Source organism: Apteryx rowi, unplaced genomic scaffold, assembly GCF_003343035.1.
Source record: "Apteryx rowi isolate R43461 unplaced genomic scaffold, aptRow1 scaffold_419, whole genome shotgun sequence".
In the NCBI taxonomy this organism is placed as follows: Eukaryota; Metazoa; Chordata; class Aves; order Apterygiformes; family Apterygidae; genus Apteryx; species Apteryx rowi.
Window position 1 is genome coordinate 435,587 of NW_020450661.1, and position 23,388 is coordinate 458,974.

A 23,388-nucleotide genomic window follows, 5' to 3' on the forward strand; every position below is an offset into this window, starting at 1 on the left:
CTTCTTGTGCAGAGGCTTACGGGGTGCTCTCCCACAGCGACTGGTGCATGATTTCAGCTGCCATCCAGGGAAAGGGACCCTGGTGTGACACAGTCCCTGGGAGTGTGCGCGCTGATGGGCTGGAGAGGGAGAAGGAATAATTTGTATGCAAACTAATAGTCAGAAGTAGTGTTACTCAGTTTCTCTACTACATTGCTACTGCTCCCTTGAAAAGTCTCTTCTCATTCCAGTGAGACATCAGTTTGTGTTTTTGCTCAGTAATACCAGTTTTTATTTGTGGACTGGTCTGAAACTAATGATTCATTTCACTTAGGATCTGCTCTCTAGAGGGAAGGAGGCTAAAGGAGCTCTGTGCTTCCCTGCAGTGTTGCTTAGGGAAAGTGCTGCTGCTCTTTCACAGATGCATACACTTCAGCTTGTTCTTGCCCCATACCTTAAGTGGTTACAGGGTCGGGAAATGTGTGTCTAGTGGCAACATCAGCTTAAGTAGTGCTCTCTTTCCTGCCTGTCTCTTGCAACATGCTATCCTCTCAGTTGTACTGATAATAATTCAAAAAATATATATATATTTGTTTTGTTTCTTGATTTTCTTTTTTGTTTGTTTGTTTTTAAGCTTATTTTGGGTCACATATCACCACAATTGTTGTCCTGCAGGCTACATCTGAAAGGGTACCATGCTACAGTATGTGGGCAGGAAACGGTATCTAGAGGATGAAGTTAGAGGTTGAAAAGTCGTTCAATCCTCTTTGTCACAGTCTCCTTTGTACTTTGAAGCTATTGCCCCATGCCAGTTTTAAATAGCTGCAGCTTTTGCCTGAATGGTCGCTGGACTGCCGTATGCACTTGATCCTATCTTTCAAAATTGAAACATGAGAGGCTGCAAACTTAGGCTTTTTATTTTTCTTTCAGGACTCTAAAATTTATAGGTAAATTAGTAGTGTAAAATTCACCTTCACATACAAGGAAAATGCATGCATAGTTACCTGGTGTTTATTTTACCAACCACTGGATGTCACTGCTGCTCCATAGACAGGTTCTTCCCAAATTCATTCTGTGGATTTGAAGGAAAAGAGCAAATGCAGGCCCTTGGTTTTGGCACCCAAATAATTGAATAAAGTTCACATTTTTTGGAAAAATTGCCACAGATAATAGGCGTTAACCGCATATATTTAGAGCTACTACTATATTTCAAACCTCTAATTCTCAATGCAAGCTAAGAGATGAAATTGTATGTACAAGTTATTGTAGGCTGTTACTGCTTAGGGGCTTGATGATGAGTCACTATGTTGACTGTCCAAGAAGTGAAATCAAGTCTCTGGAAAAGGCTAAAATTCTGATCTTACTAGAAGTATATATGTAGTGTTGTTATGGCTTGCAAGTGGCACATTTAGCCAAACAAGATTTTTCAAGTTTAAAAAGTAAAATGTGATGATAGGTCTTCAGGAATTAAGTTGGATATGTAGCAAAAACCCATCTAGACCTCTATTTTTATGTTTTAAACAGTATATTAAATACAGAGCAAAAATGCTTTCAAATTGCCTTTAAATTGCAAACAGATGTTTTGTACTACTCAAGCTTTTGTAATCAGTTGGGGTTTTTTAAATGATGTTAAGCTACTTAGTATCTTTTTGTTCTTATGCGGTTAACCATTTTATTCCTAAATATTACTTATCTACAGGAAAAGGAAAAAATAAGCAAGCAAAATGTTTTGGTTTGTTTGTAGTGTTTGCTTTGTTTCTTTTGTCTGTTGAAATGAAAAAGTTTTGTCAATCTGAAATGTAATCATTGTCTTTTTAATTGAAGAGCAAAAAAGTTTCTTTTCGGAACTTCTGATGATGGAGGTCAGCAGCACAATGCAACCTATATCAGATACTGCCCTCTCTTGTGAGGCAAATGTACYGTTACTTTCTGCTATCTTTCCATGGAGTTTTTGACTGGCCTTCAGCTGGCATTCCAGTTTGGCATAAAAACACCTCTTTATCATGCACTCTAATATAACTAAATCACTAAACTTAACCCACAAGAATATATATGTAAAACAGAACACAGTTCTGTTTTAATCTGTTACTAAACATGCAATGGAAAAAATTTCCTCAAACAACTGACTTGATGTACCTAGATAGCATACCCATTTTATCTCTGCAGAGGGCTGATAGTTGTCAACAGCTTAAATGCTTGTGCTACAAACTGAAGTATTACAATTTGAAATCAGTTAAAATCTTTTGAGAAGGATTTATAAAAGGAATGCATTAGTGGCCCGAATAATGCAGTTTAAAAAGTCAGTCTAGCACTTGTATGTTCATAGTTTATGAATATGATTAGCTGCAGCGAGTTCAGGCAAAAAAAACAATCGAGATGGAGGATCTTGGAGTCAGTAAACCAGGCTTTTAGAGATCATGCCATTTCAGAGGTTGCTTACATCAAGCATGATTAAGAAAGAAAAGGCCTTATCATTAGTTAGGTCTTAACTTTAGCGCTTTTTGACTCTGTAATTTTCATTTCCCACAGGAACAAAATTAATAGTGTGTTTCTACCAATTTTAATTTTTTTCCCCAATAGGTGAAGAATTGATGTTGTTTCCTTATAATAAGGGAAATTCTTCCTTCTTGACCAAAGAAGTGCTGTTTAAATACCTATAGATATCTGTTACTTTTTTTTTTTTTTGAGGTTTGACTTTAGTTTCAGAACATTTTTCTTTTCAAACRCAGGAATGATTCTTTGCGCTTAAGCTCTTTGTTGTATAGAGAGAAATATAAATGTGGAAGTTTGAGCATCTGTAAATTTCAATGTCTGCATTTGTCAAGAATAATACCACAAGACAGGTATATCTGAAAAGCCAGATTCTGGCTAGTGGAGACTTTACTTGCTGGAAGATGAAGGAAAGGAATAAACTCCTTAATCTTTTGCCCATTGAAATTAAAAGCAGTATGTGTCTCTGTTCTATAATAGGAATTGTATTGCTATATTTGGAAAAGGGGGCTAGTGATCAGACAGAAAAATTTCCAGCTAAAAAACTACCTGAATTGGTTGTGACTGGGGGAGACTGTCCAGTCTTATTTAGTTACACAGTTGGGTAAATGGACATTACAATTACAAATGAAATGTGTTGTTGATAAATGTGATTTAATGAATATTGGAAAGTGTGGATTGAATTACTTATACATATTGCTTGTTTCTAAATCACCTGTAATTGCTCAGGAAAAAAGATCTGAAACTTTCTGGACATTTTATGTGAAAAACTCTGTAGTATGCATCAATGGATGGAAAAACAAGCCAAGTATGAGGATATGTACAGAGTGAAAAACAAAAGAAGGAAATGATTATGCCATAATGTGCATTTAATGACATGTCCTTGTGTAGAGTATTTGGTTCTTGTGATATAGAGCGCTGTCTGTATAACACTGATAGCAGAAATAAAAAGGATTCAAAGAGAGTGACATTGTTTAGAGAATACACAGAGAGACGGTTTGAAGCTGTCTTGCTTGGGTAGTGAACAGTGGTATAGAAAGGGAAGGACAAGGTGGATTCTATATTTCCTTAACAACAACAACAACAACAAAAAAGGCAGCACAGTGGAATTGAAAAGCAGAATGTTTTAAATGGATATAAAAGTGCTTTTCCATGGCCCACAAAGTTGGAACTTACCAGTACAGCTGTTTAAATTGAAAAGCTTCATAGGAATGAACAGAGGAAATAGTCACACTTTCTATGTCACTGTTGTCTTGATGGTAGTCAGTATTGTACATTAGATGGATGCCAACTGTGATCTGTCGTGCTAGCTAAGAAATAAGATACAAGATTTATATTATAACCAGACACATGCTTGATTGAGCCTGTTACTTGAATGTCCATTCTGTGCATTTGTAAGGGAACAGAAACTTTATTTGGATCAAAATGTATGTTGTTTATTACTGTGATAGCATTTATTAGCAAATTTTAAATAGGCATTACAGTTTCAAATGAGCTCTAAATTCTTGGCCTTTTCTTAAAATTACGTGGTCTTTCAGTGTGAAACTTGTCACTTTTATTCCTTTGAGTTTTCTGCACCATTTTTGTTTGAGGTCTCTCTCTGCCTCCCCCCCCCCCCCAAAAAGACCCTTTGATACTGGGCCAGGGTTGAAACTGGTCCTTGGTAGACCATTTTTTAATGTTAATTTTAAAAATATGTATAGTTACACTAATTTGGCCAAAGTTGTTACCTTGTTAGATCCGGTGAAACGTGTGACCCTACATTTTTAGTAGGAGAATGGAGGGCTGGATGGGTTTGCTGGGGTTTTTTCATCTATCATTGGTTATACCTGAAAGCTTAAACTTGATTAGTAAATATTAAAGATAATTTCTTGATTGCCATAAGATTACATTTTCTCCCTAAGCAGCTCTGGTTTCCTGCCAGATTTTACAAATGCAGATGGTTTTATGCAGTATGGCTGACGAGCATTTCACTTGCTGCTGCTGCACTTCTAGCAAAACTACTAGGTTTGAGTGTATTTTGTTGTGAAAGGGCAGAAATTAACCACATTTGATTGTCTCACCACAATTGTGTTTGTAATTTTGCTAATTATGCACATTCTGCTTGCGGACAGTATATTTCAAACAGAAACACTTTATGGACAAGTTGTGCAAGTATGGTTTTACTGGGTTCTTTAAATCCGACTACCTTACTTAAAGGGGCTTAAAAACCCCCAGCTCTATCCTGTTGTGTGTCATGTAGCAGGTGAGACAGCTTACTGTGTCAGTCCATCCTAACTGTGAAACCTTATGTTTTGAAGGGGAATCCCATCTTGGAAGCCACAATTTTGGACTTTTCTTCCCCTTTTCTTTGCCAAAGTAGCGGGGTGGTGGTARCAGCGCTGTCTCTTGGGGTCTGTGCAATGCCATATGCATGTGCAGGAGGAAGCATGTAGCGGTTTGGGCAGCATTCATTGCTCACCAGCTATGTCCTACCTCTTTTGGGAGGAAAAAAGGCTCGCTGGCTGGCAGCAGGCTGCTATTTGGGCCTTGTATGTCTATGATGCACTTAAGGTACATTAAGGTATGCATTTTTTATCTTGTTTTTCTTTAATCTGAAGTATAGCCATCAGTGAAGATTTCATTTGTGCAAATGTGTTATTGTACAGTTCTGTAAATCTAATATCAAAACTAATAAATTAAAATCTTTTTACAGGTGCAAATACTGGCATTATGATGATAACCTGCTCACCTCCAGTGTTGTCATCGTCTTCCATAATGAAGGATGGTCCACACTCATGAGGACAGTTCACAGTGTCATTAAGAGAACACCAAGGAAATACTTGGCAGAAATTGTGCTGATTGATGATTTTAGCAACAAAGGTATATTTGGAATGTTAACACACTATTTGTAGAAAAGGAAATACCAATTTAAAAAAAATAGCTTTCTTCTGATTTATTACTTGTCATGGATTGGGTTGACTCTGCAAGAAAAGAAAGTTGATTCTTCATACTCATTTTTGTTTCCAGTGAAGTGAAAGCTCCTTTCCAATGAATTGCTTTCATAAAAGTGGCAATCCTTTRTGTGTATTCAACTGTTTGAAGTACAGAATTTGTGGTGGATTCTCTTCCACAATTATGGAGTAGTGTATAGTGGAAAGCAGTGTTAATTAGCTCCACTCTTAGCTCTTGTCAAAATGAACAATTTTGAAGGAGGTTATGCAAGCCTATTAGGAATAATTTCTTTCCTTTTAATCCATAGAGGAATACTCATTTCATTTTTTTACTGTAATACAAATGTATCTAAGGCTGTTGAATTATTCCCATTCGTTTTCACTACCTTTTATTTTTAACATCCTCTTTTAAACATGTTGAAGTGATTGTTGTTTTGTATTTTGGGGAGAAGRGGATACTTTTAATAATTTAAAAGCATTTTAATTTCTTCCTTTCTTTGAGTCTTATGTATTCCAATCAAAGTTTTCAGAAGTCCAGAGATTTTCTTCTTCCCTTATAATATACATTCTCATCTTGGTTTATATTTACAATGTATGTACTTATGTATGATTCTGTATGACAAACATACACTGACTTTAACAGTGATATCTTCAGAATTAATGCACATCGAGGATGATCATAGAGAAGAACAGAAAGTGGTGTGCTAGAGATACCAGTATAAGATGATTGACACAGTGGATATCAGTTTGATGCCTATTTTTAAAACTTTGAACAAATTTCAAAATAGTGTATTAACAAGTGCAGGGTCAATTTTTTGCAAGATTTTATTGTTGCATAGTTCTTTAATAAATGTCAACAGACAAAAGGAGTAGATGCATTAATAAAAATATTTGTAGACACAGGAAGTGCATTCTTGTCACTGAGACACCATTTACACATCAGTTACTGCCTTTGACTTTTTCTCTCACTCAGATTATCTAATTTCTTTGTCCCTTGCCTTGTATGGCAGCAACAGTATTTCTGCTTCATCCACAGGTTTATGGGAATAAATCCATAAAACTTGGGAGGCATTCAGGTATCAAGATAATAGCAAACCAAAGAAGTACTTAGAAAGACTTTTTGTAGGATAAAGATTTGTAGGAAATGCAAATCTGAGATGAAACGTCTCCAGAGCTCTATTGCTGCGTAAATCGTGGTTTCAAATCTTTGCCCTTCACATGTCATTTGATGCTGTATGTCTTTGATTTTGCAGGGTAGAGCAAACACTCTGTTTTCACATAATGACATACGTATGCTACAGTCTCCTTTAAATGATGATGGTGATGAGCAAGGGTAGGCTTTTAGGAGCACAGGCAAGTTTGAGCTGGTCAAGGAGCATAGGATACACTCCCTTCACCCTCCTCTTTGTTTTTCTAATAGCTGAATTGGGTAGTGGCACGGAAAGCTGATGACTCTATTCTGAAACTCTCCGTTTTATCAAGTGATCTGAGCTTCTCCCGGTCCCAGCCTCCTAGGAGGAGTTGTTTTCTGTTGGTATACCAGCTAGGAACTTGAAAACCGAACTCATCCTACAGTCAGGATTGTCTTTTTTTGGATACAAATCAGTATTAAAAATACTTAACATATGTTAATTTTTATATCATACCTTGAGATAGGTAGGTATTGTTTTCTGTTTGTTTTTTACAGGAGAGGAAAAGTTACCTGTATTGTAAACTTCAGTACATCTGGTTTAGTCTAATATAGACACTGAATACTGCACAATGGTCTCCTGTATCCTTTTACAGCCTTTGAGAATTTGGCTTGGATATACACACATGCTATAAAGCAAAAATATCTTCTCTCCTAAGGGATATTATTTTAATAATTCAGTCAGCAGACATGTACTGTATTTTTCCTTATCAGCTGGGATCACAGCTTTTCTTCAGGGCTGTTCAAGGACTGACTGAGTTAACAATATAAAATAACTACGACACTGGTCTCTAGGAATATTACTAGATTTTTACTAATGGTCGGACTCAGTTTTACAGGAGTAAATACATATATGTGATTCATGGAATGAGTCTGTCTGGCATCATAATTGGTGCTACAATTTTCCAAAATACAAATATTGTTACAAAAGCATACTATTCTTCAATGAATTTGTTTTGAAGTAGAGAACTTTATGCTCCCTGCTCATATATGAATAGTTAGCAGATACAACTAGCCTGGAACTAACATCCAGGAAACTCTTATGTTTATTTTTCCCACACTTAGCTTTCCAAAATAACTTTCCTAAGTCGCAAAATTCAGTAAAGCAAGCACAGGATGAAATTTTCTCATATGTATGAGCAGCTGTCAAACAAGCATGGACTGGAATGGCTCTGAACACCTTGCTGTGCAACTGCTCTTTTTCACTATAATAATTCTTTAAAATGCTTTAGGCTGTTTCTTGGTAAACATAATTAACTTAATTTCAATAACTCAAGTTGCATTCTAGATCAAAAATGAATGTGAGAGTAGAATCTTGCTTCACTTCTTTCTCCCTTGAGAAAAGAGAGAATGAGTAGGGTCTGAGAAGTGTGCCAAGCAGCCTGAAGAGATCTCCAGTCATTAAGAGCAAGCTGCAAAACAAACACTCTTAATCATAGCAGAGCTGCTGGTGGCTTTTTGCTTTTCCAGCCAAAATAACAGCAGTGCTGATAGAACAGATACAGACTTCAGTCTCCTTCCCCGCCTGCTTTCGGACTGCATGCTTCGTATCTGTCTTCAAAGTCATCAGACTCTCTCAGGGAAGCTTTCTCTGGAGCTCGTGAAATGTGGCAGCAAAGCGGAGTGGGCAGAGAAATATCAGTGCAGTCAGGGCCTGAACGTGCCAGCTCAGCAGCGAGGATGGGAGCTCTGGTATCGGTGATGAGTGCACATACAGGGCTTTGCAGAGAGCGCTGGCTCACGGGCTCCTGCAGTCACTGTTTCGGTGATGGCGAAGGAGGATATCTGAGGAGGAAGAGTACCTGTAGCTGCTGTGGTGGCTGCGCTCTGAGACCGATGCTTAGGGAGACAGTTGCTGAGCCAGACAGATGTTTGGGCTTCCTTAGTGTGGCGGTTCTTATTTCTTAGTCTCCTACTTCTCCAGTGACCTGAAATTAAAACAAAGCGTAGCTGTTGCAAATGCTCCTGAACACTGGATTAAAAATAAAAGGTCATAGAGAGCATTGTAAACAGGAGAAATCCTGTTTTGTTAGAAGGGAGTTACAGTTACATATAACTGCATATATCAGTTTATATATGTTGTAACTTATGGGGAGAAACAGTTGAAATGTTTGGGAAATGTTACTTTCATTATAATTCTTTATACAAAGTCTGGGAGCAGCGATTTTTGCAGAATGGCACTCTTCTCCCTTCATCTCAACAGGGCATTTTTATGGTAGAGAACTATGTGGAGAGGTGCGCTGAATTTTGTTGAGGCTTTTTTTTTTTTTTTTTTTTGGTGGTCAAAACACAAAGAGAATGGTAACAAGAAGATGATGCCAAGCTAATTGAATTATGCCAGTTCTGATATTTGAATGCAAAATTCTGTATTAATGTATGTTAGAATCCAAAAAGCAGAAGCTTCTACCGCAGCATCAGTGTGGCCACGCTGATGCATGTGGACTTTCTTTTTCTGCTTTGCCATGAGTGTTAGCTGTGTGGAGGATACAGCTGGAACAGTAATGAGGATTCTTAACACTGTATTTTCTGAAGCTCTCAAAGTACTTGTTATATATATCAGTATCACGTTTATTGATTTCTGAAGAATAGGGGTCCAAATCTCAACTGGTGCAGCTCACTTTTGTAGCCTGTGCACCTGTGAAGAGTGACTGAGGTAAATGCTTTTTATCAGTGTTTGTAGTAGCTTTCAAAGGTTTTGTCTACCTTTTGAGTTAACTTATTTTTAAATTATTGCTATCTATATCCCACTGATGCAGCATCCCATTAGATAACAGAATGAGAAAAAAATAGCATAGGCTGGTAACAGTATTTTTATTAACTTGTTTAATAGTACTCACAGTGAGGAAACAGAAGCATTAACCAGTACTTACACTACAACTAAGAGCCCTACCTCAGTAGTATTACAGTACTGGGAACTCAGAAGCCGCTGCTTTAGGGAGGACTTGTGATACCATTTCTTTAGTTCTCAAACTGACATCAGTAATGAGTCAAGGAAGAATAACAGCTGTGTGCCCCCCATCCCCCAGTTGTAATCTTCCATGCCTAAGATCTTCTGGAAAAAGGAAATGTCTTTTTTAAAAACACTGATTCATACTTTAATTCATGCACTAAGGCATGAGCGAAGAGCCAAAATAAGGGAAGATCAGATTGGTGGTTATAATATTTTGAAGGCTAATATATATGGTTTTAAACAGAAAATAAAATACTTTGAGGCTGCTGACAGATATCATAAATTACCCAAATATACAATTTAGGTGGGCAAAATTTATTACTGGCCAAACAGTATTTCTAACCATAAAAATACTGGGATTTTATACACTACTGTCACATAACCTTGCAAAGCCAAGTCTTTACAATATGGGAAAGGGGTAAATTCACAATTTTCCTGTGGGAAATAGCACTTGCTCCTAGCCCTGGCAGGGTTTCAGATAATATACTGCAAAGTTCTGAGACTTGTACTGTAGAAAAGCTTTACACAATCGGTATTACAGGTTTTTACAGCTCCCTGTGAGCCTTACAATGTTTAACATTTGATAACTAAAACATTTGGTTTCATAGGCAGGAGAGCTGGAAATAACTTTAGGATTTAAAAACTCTAAAACTTTCCTGACGGTCTTTCGGTAACATTTGGAATTTACAGAATAAATAATAATGGGGTGGTTTAAGTTAGTACTGTTAGTACTCCTTTGGGATGGCCTCATAACTCTCCTGAATTTATTCTTTAAAAATTATATCACTGCTGTCATATCATATATTCCAATGTATATTGCACGGTATGTTATTTTATATAGTGTATGTGATAATTTTTCTTTCTCTAGTCTGATATTTGAATACCCATGAAATTTCTCCAATGCACGAGGATTTGCAAAAAGCTACAAATGTGCATAAGGGGAAGGGAGAAGAGGATACATAAAACTTTTGCTTGAGGAAAAACTTGTTTTTTTAGTAGAGTTGAAGAGAAAAGATAACAATATTAAAAGGTAGTGTTTTCAAAAGATTGTTCTTCAGGAGAATTGCTGAACTCTCAGGTTTGGAAACTTAATGTTTAAAGAATCAGTTTCCATTTCAATTATTTATATGTAGCCTTGCTTAAACTAGCATTTTTTGGAATACTTTCATCAATAATATAAAATATAGCAATTGTACTAAAATGTAAAGCCACAGCAAACTCCAGACTTGTATCATTTTAATTTAGGCTGCAGAAGCTGTTACAGCTGAACCAATTTGATGGCTTATTGCTGCCAAAAGGGACATCCTTCCCCTTCCACCTCTGCCTGTCCTCTCTCCTGGCCCCGCTGCCTTGTCCTTGCTCTGACAATGTGGCCCCTGGTGTTTGTTTGACCAAACAGAAAACAGTGTCAGCTCACCAAGCATAAAACCATTTCCTTCTCTTGTCAAGTAGATTGCTGCCAGATTAGTGAACTGCGTAATCCAGCCACAAGATAAGACAAGTTTCAGAATTGATGTGAGGTGTAAGGTAGGATCATAGACCCAGGAGCAGAGCATGAGCAGCATCTCCAGTTTTTGTTGTTGACATGTTGTTAGATCAGCTCATACAGGTCATCTAACTGCTCCTCTGGTGCAAACTATTGCACGGATGCCTTACTTTTGGCTTAGGTGGCTTCTTTTCATTCCTGACTGAGAGAAACTGAAGTGTAAGCAGTTCTTTCAAACCTTTCAGTACAAAACAGATTTCAAATGACAACCAGTAGTTAAATCAGTATAGCTTCATAGTGCAAGTGCCTGACTGCCAGCCCTTCTGCCTTTTGAATCTTTTCAGCTGAATCATCTGTGCAAAAATATTATGCAACACTAAGATTTTTTTTTTTTAATTGTGTGCTAGGAATGTGGTTTCCAGATAAGTTTGGCAAAGATCAATGTACAAATACAAATCTGAAACCATTTAAGCATAGCTCATCCTAACTCAATGCACTAGCTTATCTTTTTACTGACTGAGTCCTTTTGGCTAAACGTTTCCTATCTTTTTCCATTATGTAGGACTTTAATATGATCATCAGTGTGATAAGCCACAGCTCAGCCATTGCACTCCTTGTCCTCCAAMTTCTTTTTATTGATTTCATTAGAAGATTTGGCTACCAAGGATCCCCCCTCCTTCCCCAAGTGGGGACAGGCCTAGATGAAGGAGGGGAAGAATCTGAGTATGGTTGATTTTTGTCTCAGGTTTCCAGATCTAATAGACTGGCACACAACTTTGTAAGGCAAAATGAAAAACATAGTAAGTGTTTAACTGAAAAGTGATTCAGAGTTTACTGCGCAGCTCTGCCCTCAACAGAACATGTGGCATTACCTGATGAGAAAAGACCATATGCTAAAGTAAAACTTCTCTGTTAGTCTGGTTGGTTGAAATACAGGGCAGGCCCTGAAAGTCACTATGATATATTGAAGTGACTGGGAGTTTTTCACTTAACTCCAGCTACTTCAGCTGCTTTTTCTTTAAACATGCTGAAGAACCTGTGCCATGAAGTCAGAGAACCCCAAGTCTCATTGTCGTTACATTTAGCGAACGTTTGTGAACAGTAGTACAAGCAGTTGAATTAAAGACTCTCTTAATCCTGAATGTCCCTAGACAAATATTTTTAAGTAGAGTTCGATTTGGGTATGTATAAAACTGATTATTAAACTTTACCTAAATACTACTTTTTTCTTTTCTTCATTATTTGATAGCACACTTAAAAGAGAGACTAGATGAGTATATTAAGCAGTGGAATGGCCTTGTAAAGGTATTTCGAAATGAGAGAAGGGAAGGTTTAATTCAAGCTAGAAGCATTGGAGCCCAGAAGGCTAAGCTTGGAAAGGTAGGAATGAGTTTACATTCAAAACTGGTTTTTTTTTGTTTTTTTTTCTCCCTCCTGTGTTTAATTAGATGTGTAAAAATTCTTAGTTTTATATTATGAATGTTATTTTAAAAAATAGATTAATTTTGCTCATTTAAGCTTCACTATTTTTTTTAATGTAAAAATCTATCAATGTAGAAAAAGCTAACTTAAATTGTCGTGATATTGTGTATAGAGGTAGTAATGATTTTACATCTTTTTCCCTGTTCTCTATTTTTTTGAAGGTTTTGATTTACCTTGATGCCCATTGTGAGGTGGGAATTAATTGGTATGCACCACTTGTAGCTCCTATATCTAAGGACAGGTAATGTTCCCCTGTTTTTCCAGTGCTTGGCCTCTGAGGAAGGAAAAAATCACAGTAACAACCTTCACTTTTTGAACTATAATTGATATGCTATTTGTTTTACGATGATTTTATTATCTCCCAGAATAAAAGCTATGTAAGCAAAAAGCAAAATAGCTGGGCAAATAAATCTCCAGCTAGTATATTTTAATGGGTGTACTGAATATTTTGCTTAGCATAGGTTTAAATATGAGAAGAATCTTGTCTTTTTGCAATGACCTGAGGGACTGTAATAGAAATGTTCCACTCCAGGTGAATAAGGAGCCTGATTAAACCTTTTTTTCTTTTTTCTTTCCTTTTTTTTTTTTTTTTACTACTGAACAACAACATGATTTTTGGTAGAGGAGAAGTAGCAATAAGAGAGAAAGGTTTAGATTTAATGGGGATTTAAAACTTCTATGATCAAGAGTTTTATAACTTTAACCTTTGGTCTTACAATATGGTCTTATTAGTTTCATCTGAAGTGCTCTGGAGTATTGCCTATAAGGAAGCCGGGCCTGGGGTTGAGCCTGTCTGGGCTTCTGCAAGCCCTGGTGTTTGTTAGGAGTCAAGTGGTGGAGCTGCCTGTGCTGTGGGCATGGGATCCAAGTGAGGTGATAAGGAAGACAGATCCCTGGGGCCTTCGTTTCTTCTAGCTGTCCAGATGCTGTTGTTGCTCTGCGCTTCTGTGCTCTCAGTTTGCGCAGTCTGGGGTATGTGTGTTTAGGAAACCGTGTATTTGTTTAGACTCTTTAATCCTATAAAATAACTATTTAATCCTAAAAAACTATTTATTAGGCTGTCACACTACCAGAACTTTCTTGAAGAGGGTTTTTTTTTTTTTTTTTAARGCTGTAACTTAGCTTCAAGACAGTTTTGGGGCCAGGATGCTAGATGGAAGGTAGAAATGTTCTGTGTGCTTCTGTTGAGTTTCTTACCCTTTTACATGAGGAAGAAGGAGAGGAAAAAGGCAACTTTAGACTCCCCCTTGAAGGCTCCCCGCCAAGGCAGACTTGCGTGAGGTTTTGCTGCTGAGGAGCGCAGTGCCTGGAGGGCAGCTTTGAGGGCAGCTTTCTGGCCAGCTTGTTCCAAACTCCCTTCCACTGGGTGCAACGTGCAGATTTTTCTGCCAAAGAAAGAGCACGGTGTTATCATTTCTTTTCCCCCACTTGTTATATTCTACCTCATATAACACTTGTCTTAAAAAGAGGGAAGTGCCCTAAGACAAAAAAATAAGATTTCAGTTAGGTCAGTTTTACCGGGAAACTTATTTTGAAAAATTTGGGAGAATAACAGGATGATGTCTTTTCTTCATTGAATATTGTATAGGAGAGATCACAATAATGAGCATATGGCAAATCAGAAAAGAAAAATTCTGTTGGAGACTGCTGCTAAGAGAGCACCAGTAACATTTTTTTTCCTGAGAGATTGGATTTGCAAGGCAGTTGAATAGGCTAGAATAGTGAAAATCCATATTTACAACAGTAAAAGCTAAGACTTTATCCTACTTATTGACAGCTAAGATCTAATATAAATAGAAATTATGGGAAGTAATAATACTGTGAGAACCCTAGCCTCTAAAGGCTCCTCTGTTGCCTCTAGCAATGCTTTATTAGAAGACCGATGTCAAGAGTATGCATAAAAGTATAAATGTACTGATGTATTAGCATTTCAGACCTAACCTTTCTGTTTTTAGTGTGTCTTAAACTCTTTGAACCTCTTAAAACAACATATAGAAAGGCCTTTCTATTTTTTTCTAGTGAGATTTTGTTTTTAAACAATAATTTATTTACAAATGACTTTTCATATAAATTGCTCTATAAGAAGGATGAATGGTGTAAGTTTTAGATTAAACAGATGACTCTTCTTAAATTGTATTTTGCTCTTTCTTTCCCTCCTATAAATGTTTCAGAACTACATGTACTGTACCTCTAATAGATTACATAGATGGGAATGATTATTCCATTGAGCCCCAGCAAGGTGGGGATGAAGATGGTTTTGCCAGAGGGGCCTGGGACTGGAGTTTGCTATGGAAACGAATTCCATTAAGCCACAAGGAAAAGTCCAAAAGAAAACATAAAACTGAGCCTTATCGGTAAAGAGTGCTGTTTACATACTGTGAATTGTAATGAATAACTATTTACACCCTTTCGTTTTTCCCTCCCTGCTCTTTTCCCCATGAACTACGGTTGGTGTAAATGTACCACGCGGGTCCTCGCGCATAACTGCATCTTCCCTGTCACCGTCCACAACCCTGCAGAACCACATGCACTGTGCCGCTTATAGATGTCATAGATGGCAACACTTTTAAGATTATACCGCAAGGGGGTGGTGAYGAAGATGGGTTTGCTAGAGGAGCATGGGACTGGAGTATGCTATGGAAGAGGGTTCCTTTGACCAAGCGAGAGAAGGAAAWCAGAGAGACAAAAACTGAACCGTATCGGTAATCGCTAAATTACTTACACGTTTCTTTTTCCTTAAGTAGATATTGATCCACTAAAACCCGCATGTACTTTTAGCTTGAAAATCTTCATATTCCTAACCACACCAGCTGCTTTTTTAATCAGCCATTTCGCTACAGCTGATTATTTGCTCAAAAAAGCTTCACTATCTTTCTTCTCCTGCCTCTCCATTCCTGCTCTTGTGTGGTTAATAAGGTGTACATTGGAATAATGGGTTTTTATTTGGCAATGTAAAATATTGTATAACTTTTTTCCAGGGAAAACTATATTCATATCCTTAAAAATATACAGTATTTTTAAAAAAATAGTATTGGAAACAAAAGTGCTTAGTTAACCATTTGATTTGAAATAATGAGCATGCTGTGAGGATTCATACTAGCTGGTAATGCATAAAATCTTTAGGCTGCTGTAATGGCTTGATGCATGCATCAATGCTCATGGATTATGCATGTGCATCCAAAAAAATTCCTTTTGTCTTAGTTCTCCCGCTTGCTTCACATCTGACAAAGAAGCATGCTATTTAAGAATATCGGGTAGATCATTTGTAAGTTCTAGATATGTTTGGAGGTTTTTGTTTAATGTATGTAACTTTAAAAAAAGTTATTTTGTGGGAGAACTCTAATGATTTTCATATAAGTCCAGCCTTTTTCTTTTGCTTTGTAGGAGAGGTATGTTTTCTTTTCCAACACATACATATTTGAAATTTTGCTTAGAAACTAGGGTTTCTGGATTGCTTTTCAAGACTGGGAGGTTGTGGTTCTGCTCTGTTTTTTATTACTTTCCCCATCACACTTAACTAATCATGTTACTACATTTGAAATCAATCTTTACATCTTCAGAATCTGGTGTCTTCTATTGCTTGTATATATGATTTAAGCATTGTAAGAACTTATGATGGTARTTCTCTGTCCTCACCCATGATTGTTCTTTGCTAAAATGGCAACACATGCAAGGAAGTTATGAAGCTTTGATCTATTCCATTTTGTATACAATATAAATAATACCATTTTCTGACAAGGCTGTCCACATTGGAACTTTAATACTCGCTCAGAGGGGGATAAACTGTTTTAAACATTGCTGTTGCATTCTGTGTTTACCATCCAAACAGGTCTTAAAATCCTTTAAACTGTTCCCAGAAACACAGAACGCATGTTCTCAGAATGGTTTAAAAGATGACCTTATGTTTAATAATACTTTGATAGTTAAAATGCTTTGTCTTAAAAAAAGACGTTTCTTACATCTGTTATGTGCAGGCCATATGCATTTTGTTGCAGCAATACCAAGGCAAGTAAGACCTATTAAAGGTTTTGCTAAAATTGTAGCCAGAATTGCCTAGTTTAAAAACAAAAGTGAAAACTCCACAGCTTAAAGCACAGAAGCAAACTTTTCGTAACATGAGAATTGCCTCAGGGCTGAATTCTTCTTCCAAAAAATAAAGCTTACCTCTTCCTATCTTGTAAAATAAACTATTGAGCTTATGTGGATTTTTACTGTGTTCTTTAGCATGCTTGGCAGCATATTGGAGGCCAAGACTGAAACTTCAGCATTTGAGGCCTATGCACTTGCCAAGCCTTTATGGTGATCAGGGTAAGCAAAAATGCAGAAAAACCACAGGGCAGTACTGTGCCCTGCTGCGTTCACTGCCTTCCTAATCTTTGAATCCCTGAGATGCAACGGCAATGTCAGAAGAAAATACAGTAAGCAGACAAGTGGAAAAGGGCATTTAGAAAACGCTCTTAGCATCTGATCAGGTAGATCCATCAGCTTTATTACTTTTGTTATTCTTCTTCTACCCCAGCCATGCTGACTCCATAGGGACTCAGCCTGTGGGTGACTTTTTATTTTAAACAATTCTCAATATATTTATGTGCAGAAGGAAAATACATAATCCTTACTACTAAAAGGAGCACAACTAAGTTAAAAGTCTTAATGGACTCCAAAAAAAAAAAAAAAAAAGTAGTGTTAAAAGCAACCTGTTTTTCAAAAATCTGGTCAAGAGCTAATGTTTCACCTGTGTTTTACTTAGCTCACCAAAGTGATCTGGACACTTGGATCCTCTTCCTTTCAGTGCTGCAGATCATCTAAAGGGCCAGAAAGAATTCACTTTTTCCTTACAAACTTTTTAAAATTGAGTACTCAGTGGGGACTCCAGGTTTTATCCATTAGGGGGTTTTATATACTTACTGATCCTCGGGTGGAAAATGCTTGGTATGTGCACTGAAAATGGCTTAACATATTCTACTTTCTATTTCAGGGTAAGCAAACTAGCCAAGAATTCTGGTCAGAACCATTCTGGAAAAAAATGCTGTAATCCAAACTGCAACTTTTTTTGACACATTAAAACTTATTAATTGAACCTTGGCATATGTAGGAGGGTGTCACAGAGCCATTTTTTAAAAACTGAACTAAATTTATGCTGTGCGCAACTCAATCCAGGCCCTCTTAAAAATTTCACTGAGGATAATAAAAAGGGTGTAATATGACAGTGGTAGAAAAAGAGCCAGAGGGGGAAGATAGAAGGATATTCTTTAGCTGGAAACACTCTGTTACTGGCGTAATAGGCAGTGAGTTTCAATGTGGCAGCCGTTCAGAACACAAACTTCATTCTGCTCTGCAGTCTCATCTCTTACCTCAGCAACTTGAAAGCATGTCAAGYGACAAATGTCTTGCCACACCGATTCTTACCATTTTTTTAATAGAAGTATAGCTGTAGATGCAGGTTGGGTGGCTGACTGGCTGAATGGGTAATTCAGACCAAAATTTTGTATAATTTAAAATAAATATAAGATATGTGACTTCACCTAAAATCATACAAATATCATTTCAGAAAATCACTGGAAGCTTATGACAAAGCTTTATGATTTTTTTAATGTATTGCCGTTAATCTAATCTTTATAATATGTTAATGGTGAGCTGCTCCCTTAATGCTTTTTCTGAGTGTTGTCATATCCTCTTGGCAAGAAGTATTACATTGTGTTCTTCCTTCAGGTCCCCTGCAATGGCTGGTGGCTTGTTTGCCATTGAACGTGATTTCTTCTTCGAACTGGGTCTCTATGATCCAGGTCTTCAGATTTGGGGTGGTGAAAATTTTGAAATTTCTTACAAGGTAACATCAAAAATTAAAAGCTAATTGAGTTTAGTAGATCGTCTTCTGTAAATATTTCTCTTTGGCATCCGGATGAACTTATCTCTGATTTGCACTACCTTTGCCTCCTGAAGCCCAATATAGGTTTTGTTGTGTGGAGTGTGACAGACGTGTATTTTCTCAGTGTTTCCTTGTGGGCTTTGGGCCAGAAATGTTCAGAGAGCTAGCCTAGGGTTGTGGGAGCTGAGTAACCTAGATTTTTAATGGTTTGGGGTTATGCTTGCACCTGAATATCTGATCTGAAACTGTACTGGAAAATTTGAGAGAAAAATCTATTTTATTTACTAAAAAAAAAAATCTTGAGTTCTCTTATAGTGTTTATAGGAGAATGTTGTTTCTAATGAAAGTGATTATAGAGAAAAACAAGCGTGCAGTTAATGCATAGATACATGTGAAGTATATAGAGATGCGATGAAGTATCTATTTCCTTCCTCCCTGGCGTTTTAGGGGTGAAAAATGATCTCATAGACTTTTCCAAATTCTGAGAATTTCTTTACAAAAAGAAAGATCTTCATAATTGAAACACTGTAACTGCATGGTACATAATCACTGCAGAAGATTTTATTATCAGTCCTAGACATATACATGGTCTTCAGTTAGCAGGAAATACAAGATAGTAAGCATTAGCCTCTTGCAACTTTAGTATTCATAAGGACACAAGTGGCAGACAGCAGGAATCTGTCCCAATCAACCAACAAAATTGGAGACTGCATTTCTGATCTAATATCCTCCGCAGTGATCTATGAAATCACAGCTGAATTTTATTGAAAGTGCATTCAGAGCTCCCCAGCCAACCTTGCTGTTAATGATTTTGAGGAAAGATCTGAGTGCACTTCCTCAGCTTGTAAATTCATGCATAGAAGGCAGTTATTGAGGATGTTGTATATACAGGGTCCTTATCCTTCTAATTCTCCATCTTGCTTCAATTTAAATCATGACTGAAGTTGCATAGAGTAGTTCGTAACTCAAGTAGGTATTCATTGCTGATTGTGTAGATGCTCCAGATTGGTTTAACATAGATCAAAATCAGTCTTCAAAAGAACTAAATAACACTTCTATCAGTGTTGCATGCTGTCTCCTGGATAGCAAATATAATGGCTTTGTATATTAGAATTTCTTGGCAGTTTATTTTGATGAAACTGTGTAAGAAAATTAATATGATAATAAAAAACATGAAATGAAGGAAGTAAAATATTCTGGCCATCTTTCCTAATAATGATAAATCATATACTTCTAATCTGGAATTCAGTCTAATTTGGAACATCCCCAAAGCTATCTTGGATTTAGATTTGATGCTGCATTTTAAACTCATCAAAACGATGAACAACTAAATTACAGATTATTTAAGATACCTTTTCCCCATGCGTAGATGGGTTATCCAAAGATGTGTGGAGAGAAGGCATTTCAGAATGGCAATGTATTCTTTACCTGTTTTTGTTTTCAATTTTGCAGATAATACTGATGAGTAAATTGATTTCATGTTATTAACCTGATCTCTTCAGGAAGCAAATAAATCCTCAGTTAAGGTAGCCAAAGTATTTGTGGCAGCTTTTGATTCTCTGACCCAAAATAGTGTTTGAAACTATTTTTCATAGACTTCTCCTTTAACTAATATCATTAATATATTTGTACGTAGGTGGAGCACTGAGTTATCAAAGATACCATTGTCCCCTACTAGTCTTTGTTAGGAAAAGCTTACTGTGTGGTAGGCATCTAACTAAAACCCATCTTTGTGATGGTATATGAATTGCTTTAATTAAATCAAAATATTATTAATCTTGTAGTTACCAAACTACCCAATTCCAGATTTTGTGCACTCATTTGTTACTGTCATTTTAAAATGGCAATGGAAGGAGACTGCAAACTTTTTTAAAAGTAGTACTTTAGTTAAGTAAGCTCATGGTATAGTTGAAGATGTGCTGAATACAGCCTTTCGTTTCAGGCCCAAATTATGTTCAAGTTTATGTCTAAAGTAAAAATACTTCAGTGTATCACACAGTGTAATAAGAAAAGTAGTTCACACCACTTTCATAACTTATTATGTATTTGTCCTTAAACTCCTGTGCATGTATATTAATATCTGTATCGTTGTTTAAACTTGTAGATCTGGCAGTGTGGCGGGAAACTGTTGTTTGTTCCTTGTTCTCGTGTTGGACACATCTATCGTCTCCAAGGCTGGCAAGGAAATCCACCCCCTGTGTACGTTGGCTCCTCTCCTACATTAAAGGTACTGTTTTGCTGCAGCCTTGAAGGTGTTTTGATTTTTAGACAACAAATTTAAATTTAACTGATTAAATTGTCAGCAGCATTTTAACAAACATTTCATCTAAGGCTAATTAGTGTATAAAGCTAAGATGGTTATCCACATGGCAGGGATATCTTGGTGCCAATCGCAGCAATATTAAGAGCAGAGACTCCCGGAAACTTTCTTCCTTCTCCACCCCTCCCCACCTTTGAGAAACAAATCATATTTCCTCTTACTTATTCTCTCATCCCACAAGTCTCTGCTGCACTGTGCCCATTGGAAGTGCCTAACTACAACACACTCCTGGGAGATGATGATCATGGGTTTGAAATCCGCCTTTGACTAAGCAGGACATGATCCCAAGATCTCCCTGAGTGAGTGAATGCTGCAATCTAGTGTCTCTCAGACCTTTATAGCTGCATTTGTTTCAGTTAATTAAGCAGCAGTGAAGGGCACTTTGGAAAATAGGGTACTCTGCACATTGTTGTAAAGGTTTGTAACTCCTCAGGCACCTTGCAAGTTGAGAAATATTGCTCAAGCTATGATACTAAAAGTAGACATCATCACCTCGAGTGAGCTGGCTGTCCATATCTGAAGAGAGAAATTGAATCAAGAAAACCAATTGCAGGTTGTGAACTCCATTCTCGTAAGGTTTCTACCCGTAGCCAGGGGACACCCTTCCTGTTGGGATTGTCTATTGTCTAGTTTATGCTTCCTCTAGTGCAGTGTTTTGGCAGTTGTAAATCCCATTTCTACAGACCCAGTTCTTTATGAATTCCAGGCCCAGAGCTGTCTTTCTAAAAGTTACCTGTGATGATGACTACTGGTATGGTTACAGAGTACGGCCCCAGCCAAGCTCACTACAGTGGCAGAAAACTAACCTGGCACCACCCCCCTCAAAAAAAAAAAAAAAAGCACAAAACATTTGTAATATATTTGTGAGGTGAATTGATTTACATTTTGAGCAAACGAGCACTAGGACCAGTGCAAGGTAGGGAAAGATATGCATAGCTGGGAATAGAGACAGAGAAAAGAGCAATGGGAGGCAATATAAGTAAGTGTTAGCTTCAATTTTTGGTGCTGGCAAGCAACAGCCATTTGTCTTGTCTGAAATTGTAAAACCATTTCACTAATCTGAAAAAATCTGATCGAAGATATTTGCTGCATATCCAAACACCTTACACGAGTCTGGTCATCTCCTTGTTGCATAGAACAAACCCTGCCGAGTATTCCTAAATATTAAGGAGCTTCTCTGCACAAGGCAGTACCCAGGAACAGCTTTCGCCCTGTTCAGTGTCACTCCTATTCACATTGTAGATGTGCTTTTCTTACAGCTTTGTTCAATTTTTGTGGAAGTGGATTAAAGTAAATCACATAATTTGTGCCATTAGTCAGATCTGTTAAGGCTTTGTTTTAGCACTGTGTCATCAATGCTGAAAGAACTGTACAAAATGAGGTGTGCATCTGGCATGTGTACAGGTAATGTAGAGATGAAGGCCATCAAAGAATCTGAGTAGAAAGATGTGATGGAGAGGCTTTTTCACCAGACGAGCAATCCATTTTTTCCTTCCTTCAAGCAGCAATAAACTACTTTACTTAATATATATATAAGGAGATAAAATCTCCTTGATGTGTCATTAGCTGACCGGTTTAAGACTTAAATTTTTCACCCTTTGTGGACTAATGCGTGTCATTAACTGTGTTAGTAATATAGAAGATGAAAACAAACTCTAAATTGTACTTCTGCTATGTAGCCAGTGACTGTGCCTGTAACTGAAGARTCTTTTTTTTCTTTCCCAAAGATTCTCTAAACTTATAAAAATACTTAATACGCTCATTAAGTCAATTTATTTTGCTGGCTTCACCTCTAGACTCTCATCTGAGAATAGCATTTCTGTCTTGTATAATCTGCCAAAGATGACAAATTATTAGTGGTATAAAACAATTTCACGCTAGCATTTTTAGAAGAAAAATCCTTATATTTGTAGAATTAACATGCTGTTATATTTGACCTGTTGTGTGCGCTTTGAGGTAGCAACAATGTTGTTCTTCACAGAACTACGTCAGAGTTGTAGAAGTGTGGTGGGATGAATATAAAGATTATTTTTATGCCAGTCGGCCAGAGACAAAAGCCCTTCCCTATGGAGATATATCTGAGCTGAAAAAATTCCGTGAAGATCACAACTGCAAAAGTTTTAAGTGGTTCATGGAAGAAATAGCATATGACATAACATCACATTATCCCTTACCACCTAAAAATGTGGAATGGGGAGAGGTATGTAAAGCATATAACCTATATTTATTTTAAGGGTGTTGGTTTTAAAGTTGGGAATTCAAAAGGAAGCAATTGTTCCTTGATTGGGATCTGAAAACAGGCTCTTTGACTACTGCTATATGAATGTAAATGATACCAGGCAGAGAGCTGTAGAGCTGTAACCAGTATTCAGACAGAACAAAAAATTGTATTTTAAGAGTGAGAGTGAGTGTGAGTGTGTGTGTGTGTGTGTGTTTTAAATTAGTTCCACATTTCCTTAAAGAATTTTTATCTGTGTACCTGTCTTCAGTGGTGTCTCTTTTTTTTGAAATTGTTTTAGGTTTTTTTGTGTTTTTGTTTGTTTTGAAAAGTGAGAATCCTGTGTGCGTAGGAATACTCGCAAAGATTAATAGGTGATAATCTTTTTCTTTGGGGACTTAGAGAAAAGATCATCAGACACAGATGGAATTTTTGTATCTTCGAAGGAGCACTAGAAAAGACAGATCTATACATA

At 37.0% G+C, this 23,388-nt stretch overlaps 1 protein-coding gene across 2 annotated transcripts in view; it reads left to right on the top strand.

Moving 5' to 3' along the window:
- GALNT7 (polypeptide N-acetylgalactosaminyltransferase 7) overlaps positions 1-23,388 on the top strand; it is a 50,881-nt gene that overhangs the window by 19,610 nt on the left and 7,883 nt on the right. The window contains exons 3-9 of one of the 2 annotated variants that reach the window (XM_026075993.1): positions 5,165-5,331; positions 12,277-12,407; positions 12,671-12,750; positions 14,681-14,863; positions 18,219-18,336; positions 20,480-20,602; positions 22,677-22,895. In XM_026075993.1, the coding sequence (XP_025931778.1) occupies positions 5,165-5,331; positions 12,277-12,407; positions 12,671-12,750; positions 14,681-14,863; positions 18,219-18,336; positions 20,480-20,602; positions 22,677-22,895 (1,021 nt within the window). Of the gene's footprint in view, positions 1-5,164; positions 5,332-12,276; positions 12,408-12,670; positions 12,751-14,680; positions 14,864-15,028; positions 15,212-18,218; positions 18,337-20,479; positions 20,603-22,676; positions 22,896-23,388 lie in introns of both variants that reach the window. The other variant, XM_026075992.1, reaches the window with a different exon arrangement.